Here is a 13,820-nt window from a genome sequence, read left to right on the forward strand (position 1 = left end):
ACCTAAATGTAGTCCAGGCCCATTAACGATAAAGGCCCCTCAAGGGTGGCCTCTTCCACTCATCCAACCTCTTAAGAGGCTGAACGTGATAAGGAGGTTCAGTTCCACTTATCTAAATAAGTAACTGCCTCTTCGAATTTCTCATACTATCTCCATCTCTCCTAAAAGATAAACCCCAACAAACTTTCAAGAAGAAGGGAATGACTGTCCACCAATAAAAGTGGAACTCCTCAAAAAAGTTGGTTATCTTTCTATTATAAATATACTGACACCCTTCAAGTATATTCAAGTCCCAATCTAATAAAAATCTGCTTAAAACATTTGCTAACTTAAGTATTGGAGTCTCTTGTAGATACTACCCTACCTACTCACAACGAACTCGAACAAATTCAACTAGTATTTCAAGCATTCAACCCACAAAATTTTATAGTTGTAGCAGCATCTGTTGTAGAGAAAATTAGAAATATATCCCTGCAAAACCGACAACATGGCAACAATTCCCACATAATTGGGCGACGTCCTTCATCATTCATCAAGAAAATCTAAATTCCAAGTGAGCTACATATATTAATTTAGACACATTTTACTGTCATACAATTTTACATTAGGATTAATCTCTACATATAAGTGATTTTCCTATACAAGTTTTACAAGTCCTCTAATTGATATTACGCTCAAACGCGCCTCTAATAAATTTTTAATTTTTGAAAGGATTTTGTTTCCTTTTTCGAATTTCTTGCTTTCTTTTTCTCCTTCTTCATTTACGTGCTTTTCTCTTTATTCTCTTTCTTCGTTATTCTCGATTTCCATTATTTTTTGACATCAAACTCTGAAATCGTTTTTGAAGTGTTTCATCTTCATCGTCATGTTTCTCCTCGTTCTTCTTTTGATTTTGCAACATTATGTATTTTTTTCTTCTTTGTTTGATTTTTTCCTCCAAAAAGAATTATGAGAATATGAAATAAGAAAATGAAGAAGAAGAAGCAGCAGAAGATGAGGAGGAGAAAGAGGAAGAGTACTGAATTATGCATAAGGTGTACTTCAACGAATTTTAGGTGTATTTTTTAAATCTTTTGGGTGTATTTCTTAAATCCTTTGGGTGAGTTTCTGTAACCGTTTGGGTGTATTTCTGTAATCCTTTGGGTGTATTTTTGTAATCTTTTTTATGTATTTCTGTAATCGTTTGGGTGTATTTCTGAAGTTCCATTATATTCAAAACGATTTCAAAGCTTGATTTCAGAAACCATGAAAATCGAAAAAAAAATGAAGCAAGAATACTAGTGCTAAACGCAGGTAAAACAACGAATGAAAAGGCGAAGAGAGAACGCACGAAGGAGATCGAACAAATTTGGCAAGAAACTCGTTTTCATGGAGGAAGAAGAAGAAGAGTCGTTCATAATGCATGGTGAGTAGCGCACTTTGGAAACAAGAAGTGGTTGAATAACGTGCGTGTATTTACTCTTGAATGTGAGAGTATAATGCACGTGTGTTTTGTTGGACTTGTGCCAACTTTTAAGACTTGTAAGCCAAAAAGACTTGTATGTGTAGTAGTCTCTTTACATTATTAGAAATAGAAAAACACCAAGAAACCTATTAGATCTAGACTAAATATCTAAATTAGTTCTCAAAAAAATTTCATATAAAAAAATTTTATTTTCTAATAAATTTTTATTTTGTAGAAGTTGTCAAGAATTCTTTCTGTTAGACATATTAATTTTTTATCGTTTTAAAAATACACTAATTTATCTTATAATTATATTTTTAGAGATAATATCATATAATTAATTTTTTTAGGAACTTACTTATCTAATAATATATATATTTGATTTAAAATAACAGAGAACTAATAATTTTTAAGAGCTTTTTTTCGTTATTTTCTACGGTATCGAATTTAAGAGTAAAAAAAAATTTACCGAAATGACTAATTTGGATATTTATTCTTAGGAAAGGGGCCTTTTATGCTATGCTTGGAAAGAGATGGCCGTTTATATTTGTTTCATTTTGGTTGGAGGAATGGGCTAGCAGCCCAGACTAAAGAGGCCCAAAATACTTCAAACATTACTGCTAACAAAGACAAGTGGCATGGCATCAAAGCTGATCTCAGTTGAATACCAAAAAAAAAAAAAAAAAGCTGATCTCAGTCACCACCATCGCCGGAGAGAGCTCCCAGACTGTGAGATCGCGATTGCTCTCAACCGCTCACTTTGCAGGCTGATCGGCTACCGTGTTTCCCTCCCTATGAACAAGCTTGAACAGCAGGAACCTTCTCTCCTTTTCAATTGATGAACTCTTCTCAGCAAGGTATTTATCTTTTCTTCCATAGGATTTGAGTTTGTGATCATTTTTATCCCCGTGTGGACCATGGTAATTTCAGAAAACTCAGGTCTAAAAACACATAAATTAAAGTTGAAGGGGATACATTTTTTTTTCTGTACTCCATATTATAGGTTGAGTTGGCGGAAGTAAGTAGCTTTGGTGAAGTTGTTACATTTTATTACAGGATTCGCAGTTCAGGCTAAAGTAGCTTAGTGTTGAGTAGTGTTATCAGTGATTGATCTGCGGGTGTACGTTAGCGTAAGATGTGCTTCGATTGAAACTCTCTTTGAACCGCTAATTTCATTCCAATTGCAATGGCTCAGATTCCCAACCTGGACAATGCCCCCATCAATCTCATTTCAATCAGGTATACCTCTTTTAAAAGTATTATTTGATAACAATTCTAAATTTTTAATTTATATGGTTATATTTCAGGGAACAATCCCAAAAGGAGCTCATCAACATCCTCAAGAACGTAACTGTTTCTCAATTCCCACCAATTTTTTTGTCCTTTTTTGGTTTTGAGTGCAATTCGTTGTGATGGCACTCAAAAAACAAATTGACTATGTATTGTAAATTGCTTGTGGTCGTTCTTGTTTTAGATTCGAGGGAAGAAGTGTTTGGTTATCGATCCGAAGCTAGGGGACTCTCTTTCTCTCATCATACAGACATCGTTACTCAAGGTAATTAAATTTTCTGTCTTTTGCTTCTATTCAATTTTTACACTAAACATATTTATTGTATTAGATTTCAGAAAATCATTCTTGCCCATCGAAGATAGTTGGAATTTTTTTATAAGTAGTAGTTTGTTGTTTAGATGATTGGATAGTTTTATTGTATACTGAGAGGTTGTGTTGAACCGGTGAAATAGGAGCATGGAGTTGAATTGCGGCATCTTTCGGCTGACCACATTCAAACTGACTGCACCAAAGTGGTCTACCTCGTGCGATCTCAGCCTAATTTGATGCGACATATATGTTCTAATATTCACCATGACGAATCAAAAGGACTACAAAGAGAATATCATGTTTATTTTGTCCCCCGCCGCACTGTTGTTTGTGAGAAAGTGTGTTTTCCCTTAACTTGAGTATGTTGTACTAGTATACTTGTCCTACCATACAAAATAATTATATTTTCTTGTGAACAGGTTCTTGAGGAAGAGAAATTACATAACATGGTTACAATCGGGGAGTATCCCTTGTATATTGTACCAATGGATGAGGATGTACTATCATTTGAGCTTGACCTTGCTTACAAAGTATGTTGTTGGATATTACCATTTCTGCTCTTCCTGATATATCTATTGAGTTAATTTGGTATTGTTGTCCCTATGAGTTATAATTTATCATCTTTGAAATCATCTTCCATTTAATATTTGCTTTGAACAATTACTTATCCTTGTTTGCCTTCTCATCTATGGTAGGAGTGCCAAGTTGATGGTGATACAAGTTCGCTTTGGCATATCGCAAAAGCAATTCACAAACTTGAGGTTGTAGTTTTGAATACATAATGTTGTCAAATTTGTTAGCAGGGAAGTTTTGGACTCAGAACAATTATCATCAAACTGATAGGAGATAATCAAATACAAATAGAATTCCCTTTTTGATATAATATCATCAATCTGCTTGCCCTCTTTCTTAAAATTGTTTCATTGTTGTATTTTATTATTTTATTTTGCAGTTCTCTTTTGGAGTGATACCAAATCTGAGGGCAAAAGGAAAAGCATCTGTGCGTGTTGCAGACATCCTAAACCGAATGCAGGCTGAGGAACCAGTCAACTCATCTGACGTAATCATGCTCTACTCTGTTTTTTTTTCCCTTTCTTTCTTCAAGATAACTGGCAACAGTAAAACAGCCAAAAGATACCCCATAAAGAATAAAACTCATATACACAGTGAGAGTTTTCAAAGCTTATTTAAATACGCCGTACAGTCCTCTGATTGTTTGATATTTGTATATAGATGGTTATGCCAGAGATAAACACACTAATCCTTTTAGATAGAGAGGTATGTCCTGCCGTTCCATTTACTGGATACAATTGACATCTTCAAAACTTATCATTGAAATTGGGTGCACAATGAATGCAGGTGGATATGGTTACTCCTTTGTGTTCTCAATTAACATATGAAGGATTACTTGATGAGGCAAGTTAATGTAGAAGCAGCCTACATATTTATGAAAGGATACATATTGCATAGTATATTTTATTGCTTGTTATTTGATGATCGGTCTTTTCTCCTAAGAATATGAGAATATCTCCTAATCAAGTTTGGTCTTCTTAGTATATTCCTTCCCTTCATTTCTTTCTGAATTTTAATATTGTAAGTATGAATACCAAAACTTTCCAATACATGCTTTAGTTATTTGGATAAGTAGTTTTGGAGCGTTATGTAGCCTTCATGGCTTATTCTGGTGCCATGATTTTGTCTTCAGAAATATATAATTTCAGCATATGGAAAGAGTTGAAATGTGGCTTACCTTTTTTCTATCTTATTGCATTTGTATAATGCAGTTTTTGAATATCAAGAATGGTTCTATAGAGCTTGATGCGTCTATTATGGGACTTCAGCAAGAGGGGGAAAAAACTAAAGTTCCACTTAATTCAACGTAGGTTACTTTTCTGACTTCCTCTTTTAGTTTCTACCTTCTATTAATGATGCAATGTTGATGGATGTTAACTCTCTTATCTATGAGGTTTGAGATGCTTTACTTGCATCATACCTGTTATCTTTTATTTACCATTTGCTCTTTATATATCTTGAAATTTGCTTTCCTGTCCTGTGTTAGTGACAAGCTCTTCAAGGAGATACGGGATCTCAACTTTGAAGTTGTTGTCCAGGTTGATTTTATATTTATCTTGACTAATCTCTCTCTCTCTCTCTCTCTCTCTCTCTCTCTCTCACACAGGAGTGAAAAGGTTATTTAGATAGACCATCTATGGTTCCCTTGTAGTTCTAGTTTCTTAGTTGCTGTCTGCAGTATTGCAGATTTTGCGTCAAAAAGCTACATCCATGAAGCAAGACTACACTGAGATGACGACTACTGTAAGTTGATGTCCTATACTTGGATGCTGCTTTTCCAATTAATTTTGCAAGAAAACAAAAACTATTTCAAAACCAAATTTTTATGTGAAATTATTTATCGAATCGACTGGAATCCTATTGCATACTTTACCTTGGAGATCAAATCCTTCAAGCTGTCCCAGTTGTATGCATGCTCATTAATGCAACCTAAGAATAATAAAATAGTTAACTGCATATGTTCAAGTATTTAAACTTTGAGAAGCCTAAACAAGTTTTTTTGACTATTTATATTAAGATGGATCGCCAAAGACATTCTAATATATTGCTTTCCATAATATCCAGTCACAATCAGTTTCCGAGTTGAAGGACTTCGTGAAAAAGCTGAACTCATTGCCAGAAATCACTGTAAGAACTTGTTCATTTTGACATTGACTTCATTAACTAGATTCTTAGAGTTATCAAAACATAATATGATTGAAATTATTTTTCCAGAGACACATAAATCTCGCTCAGCATCTGACAACATTCACATCAAAGCCTTCATTTCTGGGGCAGCTTGATATGGAACATACAATTGTTGAGTCTCAGAGTTATGACATGTGAGTTGATGTTGCATGCAGACGTCCTTAAAGTATTTGGATGGCATTTTATTGTCAATTAATCTGGTCAATGTTTGGAGTTTGCTAACTGGTGATGCATTGTGCTTTAGAGATTTCTGCTTGTACATAGCTTATGTTTTTAAGATGTGAAACTTTAGTCGCTAATTTATGCAGATGCTTTGACTATATTGAAGAGTTGATCCACAAGCAGGAGCCTTTGACGACGGTCCTGCGCCTTCTAATCCTATTTTCCGTTACTAATTCTGGGTTGCCAAAGAAGCATTTTGACTACTTAAGGCAAGCTTGAATGACCATGGATCTTTTCTTCTTTTACTTTCCTTTTCTTACTCATAGAAACTAGGTTACTTGTAATATTTCTCCATTCTTGCTTGTCTGCATTATACCAAGAGATCTTATTTTGTGGTACTCATTATTGTCCCATATGTTTGTAACTTCCATTTTTAGGAGAGAACTACTACATAGCTATGGATTTGAGCACATAACGACCCTAAATAATTTAGAGAAAGCTGGGCTCTTTAAAAAGCAGGTATCATGAACTAGTTGTTTACTTGCAAGCTCAAACGGATCTCTGGGATTTTTTTTTTTTATTATATTTGTGGACATATTTTTAACTAATGCTCATTTTGCATTTGATCCTCTTAGGAGTCAAGGAGCAACTGGCTTACCATAAAACGTGCTCTGCAGCTTGTGGTTGAAGACACTGATACAGCCAAGTAATTTTCTTCTAGATAATGTGATGCTTGGACACCTTTATTGTGTTTTTCCAATTTTGATTAGGAGGTTGATGCATGTTAGTGTAAAAGTGCTAGAAGCATTTTGACTCTTGCAACAATTGTCCCAGAAGTAATTGTCTTGCAAGTTGTTTTGACTTTACAATAACTACCCCTCAAGTCATGCATATAATGAGATGTGGTTTTGATTGGCAATGCAAAACATTTGACACCAATAGTATTTCAAAATTAATCTCTTTTGTTTGAGTTATACAGCCACAGATTAGAAAGTTATGGATTCTTCTTTAGAAATGTGTTAAATGAGTATGTATACAACACAACTAAAATAATTTCTTTTCGCGGTGGGATTTGGGGTAGGGCGGTTGTTAGACATTATGAACTGGTAATAGATACAGAAATAAGCATCTCACTATCACCTCATTAAAGGTTAATTGTTGCAACATTGATGTTCCCAGTAGTACGCGCTCTTTTTTTAATTAATTTATTTATTTATTTATTTATTACTACTTATTTTTAATTGCTCATCTTTTGTGGCTGCACCACAAGTATTCCTCTGTTATATTCACTTCTCAGTAGCAATTACTGATGGTGTTAATGTTTCAATTTGTCTTAGTGTATATAGTACATGGTATTTCTTGCAAAATCTTTCATGGGATTCATTTACATCATCATTACTTTATTAATAAAATGCTGTTTTGCAATTATCTACTTGTTGCACTCTTGTATCCCTACTAATTTTTAAGTGATTTCCCTCCCATTACAGCCCCAATGATATCTCTTATGTCTTCTCTGGATATGCACCACTTAGCATTCGTCTGATCCAGCATGCCATTCGATCTGGATGGTAAGTTTGAAACTTCAATACTAAAGGCCTTCTTCATAGCTACTATTGAGCATGGAAATTAATTATTTATCTAACATGATCATATATAAAATTTAAAGACAAAAGTTTATAGAGCTGTAAGTTTCATTTATAAGCAAGGTTCCAATGATGTTATTGTTATTATTAGTACATACTACTTTATAGTTGTGCTCTCTGTTGAGGATGAATTCCAATATTGTTCAGTTTCTTAACTCATTTTAAATTGGAAGACTATATTGTATTATTATAAACAGCGATTTCCATGCTAATCAAATTATCTTAGCCTTTAGTTCCAGTTTTTCATTTAAACACAATACATTTATTCAAAAAGATAATTTGATTGTGAGCTTAGTTTTCAAGCAACTCATGCAATATAAAATGTGATAATTGGTCTCTCAGGCGTCCTGTAGAAGAAATTTTGAAACTGCTACCTGGACCTCATCTGGAAACAAAGAGGGTTAGTACTTATTAAGTTGTCTAAATCATAATATCGGTGCATGCTATAATTGGCCAGCTGAAAATCTTATAACTGTTCCAGCAATATTTCAAGTTCTTATACTGTTCATATTAGTCACATCACTTATATATTCCACTTACCTTAACCTCTCTTTCTATTTATACTTAAGTTTGGCTTGCTTGGTTGCTTTTTTACAGGGTGCATTCTCAAATAGCCCATCATTTGACTCTTTATCAGGGGTTTCAACCGGCATAGCTAAGTATGGGTTTACATCAATCTCCATAAATGCAATGTTTATGCATTGATTTGACACTGCTAAAACATTTAGCAATAATAATATAACTAATAAGGTTCAGATGGATCCTATCTTTTATTCATCCACAATTTATTATTTGTTAAGGGTATCACTTAGCAGCAGAGGTGAGCTTTGCTACCTGGAAAAATAAACCCTAAATGCAAGAAAGAATTCAATCGCTTTTCTGCCATTTCCTTTGTTTTTAGTTTACTGAAAGAGATAGCAGTTGGAACTTGGTGGTCCCCATTTGAAATAGGAGTTTCAGAAATCGCAAAAGATTTTAGTCTTAAAGGAAGACGTTTTATAACTTCTTTTATAACGTTTTTTTTTTCCCTTCTGACCCGTTACATATTTCAGAGTACCTGATGGGAGGCGTGCCCTGGTGCTTGTTGTCTTTGTTGGAGGCGTTACCTTTGCAGAGATTTCTGCTCTTCGGTTTCTCTGTTCTCAGGTGTGGCAATCGTTTCCTTTTTCAAATTGCTTTTAACATGCTAACCAATACATTCTTCCTACTATTTAAATCCTGGTTTTGTAAACTTAGCTATTGATCCATAATGTAGCAGGTGAATGGACGTATTTGCTTAGTAAATTTGTGGCTTATCATGTCTTATCTTTTTGATGATGTGTACTAAAGGCATTATCTTTCTAGAATGGTATATAGTGTGTCACATTAGGTGTGAATCTCTTCTTGTCATGAAATCACTTGTTTCAAAAGGTTAAACTATTAGGTAGAGATACATAAATTGTCGCATCCAACACTTTTATTTGGTTCCTAAATCAAATTTACAATGTTGATTTTGCAGGAAGGCATGGCATATGATTTAATCATTGCAACCACAAAAATAGTCAATGGACAAACTTTGGTTGAGACATTTATGGAGAAGCTAGGTTGATCAATCATTGCAGTTCATTTTTTTTTTCATTTTTTTTACTTTTATTTTTTATAAACTAAATTGTCTTTCCCGGCTTAGGGAGGTGAGTTTATGTTTGATGATGCCAAATGAAAGCTATATGCAGCCTAATCGAGTTCTTCTAGAGTGATGCTTAACCGATGTTTATTAATGTTGTAAAATAAGTGAGGCCTGGAATATGAGAGTTGTTTTTATTTAGTTCTACTATCGTATATTTGCTTTCTTTTATCTGGTTCTTTAATAGAATCTTGGTGTCTCTTCCATGGCTTAAGATTTCTAGAGATAGTAAAGTGTGATGAATTGTTAATTGAACTACATTTGACAAGGAACCTTAATTTGTATTAAAAAAAGTTTAAAAAAGAGACCCAACCATTAGCAATGATTACAAGATTTTAATCCGAAGTTCGTTATTGAATTGGAGTGCACACTTGGTGGCTAGCTTTACTTGCATTTACACTTTCTGCTTTCTAGGATGTTATCATTTAACATTTCCAAAACATTCCCTTCGTGATGTTTAATCATTTTCATTCCATGACTTGCCACGCTATTGTGGCACCTACAACGTGTAAGTGTTCTGGTATATCTTTATAGTAAACATCTTAGTTTAAACATTCGTAATGATATATTTTGTACTCGCTTGTCAAAATATGTCTAAAGAACCAAAAAATACAGAAAATAAAAAACTGGTATTTCAAAATAACTATTTATTCCGAATATTTAGATTCACTCATGTAATTTTAGTTATTATCAAATTTATTTATTACTTTTCTTATATGTTTCTAGTTGGTCATTTTTAAACAAATAGTCAAATACAGTAATTTGCAAATATTCAAGAATCATCATTTATATAATAGATATAAACGTGATTTTGAATTTAGAAATCTTGTACAATCGTCACATAACATCTTTTATAGCTAATTTTACAAAGTACAACCACAACATACAAAGTTCCTGCATATTTTGCATGCTCAGCTCTATCAGCAATGCAACAGAAATCAAAGTGAAGGAAAAACAATGGAGAATAATATACCATTATACCAGGTGGACATGGCTTACAATACAATATCATCTAAACATCTGAGCTAAATAATGAAGTTACATTGTCATTAGGCTAAGAACTTTGCACATTCTGATCCCCTTCAATCCGCTGTAAGACTTCTAATATGCTTCCTGCTTTTCTCTTGGCTCTATCTGTGCCATTTTCGGATAATTCGTGTAACACTTCTTCTGCGCCAAGTTCCTTTGCTAGTTTCAATTGCATTAGATCTCCCGTGCAAAGCGACCACAATACGGCCGCGGCATTCTCCCTGTTGCGTGGAGACCCCGTTCGTATAACCTCCACTAGAATAGGGATTGGCTCAGCCTGACCGATTGCTATCCTTCCTTCATGGTGGCTTGCAAGGATTGCCATTATAGCTAGTGCTTCGTCCACCATACCACCGCCGGCATCCTTCAAAAATCGCATTAATGGGGCTACTATACCGGCTTTGATGGCTCTTGCTTTGTTTCCTTGATAGATGGAAAGATTAAAGATCGCAGTAGCAGCATCCTTCTTACCTCTCGGAGTACCTTCGCAAAGTAACTTTATAAGAACTGGGATAGCTCCAGCTGCTCCTATTGCAACCTTGTTCTCATCTAGAACGGATAAGCTAAAGAGTGTTGCAGCCGCGTTTTCTCTAGCCTCCATGCTGCCACTTTTCAGTACATCTACGATATCCGGTATAGCTCCTGCATTTACTATAGTTCCTTTGTTGCTCTCATTGATTGAAAGATTAAGAAGTGCTGTAACAGCATGCTCCTGCGTTCGAGGATCCGAAGAAGACAACAATTCCACAAGAAGTGGTATTGCTCCTGCCTCGGCAATACACACTCGGTTATCTGCATTCCTTTTAGCCAGCAACCGGAGTTCACCAGCAGCTGCTCTCTGCTGCTCCATATCACCGTTTGCTAGTTTATCCAATAACGTGTTAATAGCAGTTCTGTCACAATCCGAATGATTGCTTCCGGATTTCTTTGCTCTACAGCTCCCCTGCTTCTTCGGTAGCTCAACACCATTGCTTTCGCACCATAAAGCGATCAAACTCTTCAAAACATAGTTAGGGGTAAGGGCAGTATGCAAAAGTGTCTGCTGCGTCTTGGGGCAGGTTTTGTGACCAGCATCAAGCCATTTCTGAATGCATGATCTTTCATATGTCTACAAAAGAAAGGGAAAATTTCATGAATAACCGTAAGTGGTACCTTTAGCAGAGCATCACAGCCGCTATATACTATAAACAATCGCTATACCTGACCAGTAGAGACAATTACAGGATCTTTCATCAGTTCAAGAGATATAGGACATCGAAAATCATCTGGGATTACTGGAGACCTGTGCTTAATTGGCACTTTTTCATCATCATTGTTATCAACCTCGGGATTTTCGGTTAATACGCAGTCCTTCAGTTTCCTAAGAAGGGATGTTATTGTCTCAAAATATTCTCCTGGTTCCCCACCACTTGTGATAACCAATTCGTGTAACTCACCAGACTCTTTCTTCAGATCATTTATAGTCCTCAAATGCAACTTGTCGGAAAGTCTTTTGAAGACAGCAGGATCAGGGTCTTTTTCTTTCTGTGCTACTTCCATATCCAAATCTAGTTGTAAATCAGCAAATTCTGTAGGATTTTTGGCTCTTTTGAATTGAGCATGCACCAGTTCAATCTGAAAAAAAGAATAAAACAACCATAAAAAACATAGGACATAACTAATTACCAACCGATGCTGCCCCTTGTCTTTTCCAAGAATGTCATTCCCAAACGTTTAAACCACAGGAATTGGTAAAAATGAGAGGGAGGAAAAAGTCTGAATTGCCAGAGATGTATGGTATTGTTGATTACCTGTTCCTGAACTTCCTCCGATATCTCAAGTTTGTCGTAGGAAATTCCACACAATGCCTCTTCAATTTTTTCAGTTATTTGTTGGAACTTAGCTATTGTATCATTCCTCTGCAAAGCCTGTGAATTTAAGCATTAGTCGGATAACAATTTAACATAACAGGTTGGATCAACTAATATGTTCAGAAAAGCAAAACCAAACCATACGAAAGCATAGGGCATCTTCACAAGTTATCCATCTTTACTCTAACATCAGTGGAATAAAACATTCACAATGAAATCCAAAACAGTGAGTTAGTGCAATATAAACATCTCAAAAAGTAGGAAGCTTCCACAACTGAATGGCAATAATTCGACCGCAAAATCGAACTCAAGGGGGGAAGGAATGCTCAAATTCTTATAAATGACATGTAGTCAATTTTTCTAGCAGACCTACATAAACAAAACATTGGCATCTCACAATCTCACATCAATGAAAACATCACTAAGAGAATTTTCTCCCACATCAAGAAAACGAAATGACCTACTAATCTGAGGTAACTCATGAGTCATAATCCTATTGCCAAAACACCAACACCACATAAATTCAACTTTCCTATATAGGGAGATCTTCACAAGAAGCTGAATCCACACATAACATACATAGATACATACATAAGTACATAACCTACCTGATAAAGTTTACTCCCATGGTTCACAGAGTTAAGAAGGGTCTTAGCTGAATCCAATGCAACGTTGAGACACTCAAAAGCTGCAACTTGTTCATCACTGAGGAGGGACTCATCATCACTGTCCTTCAATTCTTCAAAGAGAGGGCTCAAAAGCTTCACCCTCCTAACCAGATTCCCATAAATCCTCTTGCAAACGTTGTTGCACTCTGGAAGCCCTGAAATCTCCTTTATGGACTCAGCCAAACGCGCCACAACCATCATGGCCTTGGAGTTCTTCTCACTCCCACCACCCATTTTTTTATGGCACCGTTGGAAGAAGAGAAAATGTCAAAGCCACAAACTTTGACCACAGAACCGAAGGGTGCTTCAAGATTGGAGGTAATTGAGGATACCCAGATGAAGGAACTGTGGAAATCAATCATCAAGGGTATAGAGAGTTGAAAGCTGAATTCACCATGGATGATGTGAATTATTGATTCAAAGAAGAAGAAGCTTTGTTGTGTTGAAAGTTGAAACTTTGATAAAGGTAGCAATTTTTGGAGGAAAGAGAGAAGAGAATTTCGTAATTGAATTGGAAAAGTGAGAAGATTTAGATGGAATTGGAAAAATGGGTGTTAGTCTGCGACTATTGAAAGTATAATTCTATAATCTATTTAACAGAAAACGGGGAAAAAAGAAAAATGGATAAAATTGGATTGAAAATTATTTGAACAAAGTCGTGGCCTTTGTGTCTTTATTGCTCTTTGGAAAAAGTCGTTGGTGCGACGAGTCAAGAAGATCATAGATAATTAGGTGGTGAAAACTCAGTGAAGTCGACTTCACGTTAAGTTGATATCTAAGAGTTGTTGACTGAAAATTTAGTCAAATGAGTCAAATCATCTAACAACTTTTAAGTATCAACTTCACGTGAAGTCGACTTCACCTGAGCTTCCACCTAATTAGATACTATGGCTGTTTAAATTTTAATCCGATTCAAATAGACTATTCACTCCCATTTAAATCGAAAATTCATTAAAATTGTACTAATTTAAATTTAATTAAATTTTATTTTTTGACAAATT

The 13,820-nt window shown here is 35.1% G+C and overlaps 2 protein-coding genes across 6 annotated transcripts; one reads left to right on the top strand and one right to left on the bottom strand.

Annotated features, from left to right (window-relative positions):
• On the top strand, positions 2,070-9,575 carry LOC107618122 (vacuolar protein-sorting-associated protein 33 homolog). 5 transcript variants are annotated; one of them, XM_021110522.1, is made up of 24 exons: positions 2,070-2,301; positions 2,501-2,683; positions 2,752-2,791; positions 2,919-2,999; positions 3,188-3,382; positions 3,464-3,574; positions 3,740-3,805; positions 3,997-4,104; positions 4,278-4,322; positions 4,404-4,460; positions 4,829-4,923; positions 5,104-5,155; positions 5,304-5,360; positions 5,682-5,744; positions 5,832-5,938; positions 6,113-6,235; positions 6,404-6,485; positions 6,602-6,672; positions 7,454-7,534; positions 7,952-8,009; positions 8,207-8,268; positions 8,662-8,755; positions 9,108-9,192; positions 9,276-9,575. In XM_021110522.1, the coding sequence occupies exons 2-24, from the start codon at positions 2,631-2,633 to the stop codon at positions 9,281-9,283; spliced, it is 1,794 nt and encodes a 597-aa protein (XP_020966181.1). In that variant the 5' UTR covers positions 2,070-2,301; positions 2,501-2,630; the 3' UTR covers positions 9,284-9,575. The 5 variants fall into 5 exon arrangements, with proteins under 5 accessions (XP_020966181.1, XP_020966183.1, XP_016175557.1 ...); XM_021110523.1 differs by having other exon boundaries at positions 2,098-2,301; positions 2,448-2,683; XM_021110524.1 differs by lacking the exon at positions 4,404-4,460.
• Positions 10,082-13,450, bottom strand: LOC107618362 (U-box domain-containing protein 14). Its single transcript, XM_016320399.2, has 4 exons — positions 12,760-13,450; positions 12,092-12,208; positions 11,502-11,915; positions 10,082-11,409 (listed from the first exon to the last, which is right to left on the bottom strand). Exons 1-4 carry the CDS (start codon positions 13,051-13,053, stop codon positions 10,327-10,329), a joined length of 1,908 nt encoding a protein of 635 aa, XP_016175885.1. The 5' UTR covers positions 13,054-13,450; the 3' UTR covers positions 10,082-10,326.

Source organism: Arachis ipaensis, chromosome B09, assembly GCF_000816755.2.
Source record: "Arachis ipaensis cultivar K30076 chromosome B09, Araip1.1, whole genome shotgun sequence".
NCBI classification, from domain to species: Eukaryota; Viridiplantae; Streptophyta; class Magnoliopsida; order Fabales; family Fabaceae; genus Arachis; species Arachis ipaensis.

Bases quoted from the DNA above. Each gene is read 5' to 3' on its own strand.
- LOC107618122 (XM_021110522.1), top strand. From the start codon at position 2,631: ATGGCTCAGATTCCCAACCTGGACAATGCCCCCATCAATCTCATTTCA. The intron at 2,684-2,751 runs GTATACCTCTTT...GTTATATTTCAG, and splicing joins ATCAATCTCATTTCAATCAG to GGAACAATCCCAAAAGGAGC. The intron at 5,939-6,112 runs GTGAGTTGATGT...TAATTTATGCAG, and splicing joins GAGTCTCAGAGTTATGACAT to ATGCTTTGACTATATTGAAG.
- LOC107618362 (XM_016320399.2), bottom strand. From the start codon at position 13,053: ATGGGTGGTGGGAGTGAGAAGAACTCCAAGGCCATGATGGTTGTGGCG. The intron at 12,209-12,759 runs GTAGGTTATGTA...TTAAATTCACAG, and splicing joins ATGGGAGTAAACTTTATCAG to GCTTTGCAGAGGAATGATAC. The intron at 11,410-11,501 runs GTATAGCGATTG...TTTCTTTTGTAG, and splicing joins TAATTGTCTCTACTGGTCAG to ACATATGAAAGATCATGCAT.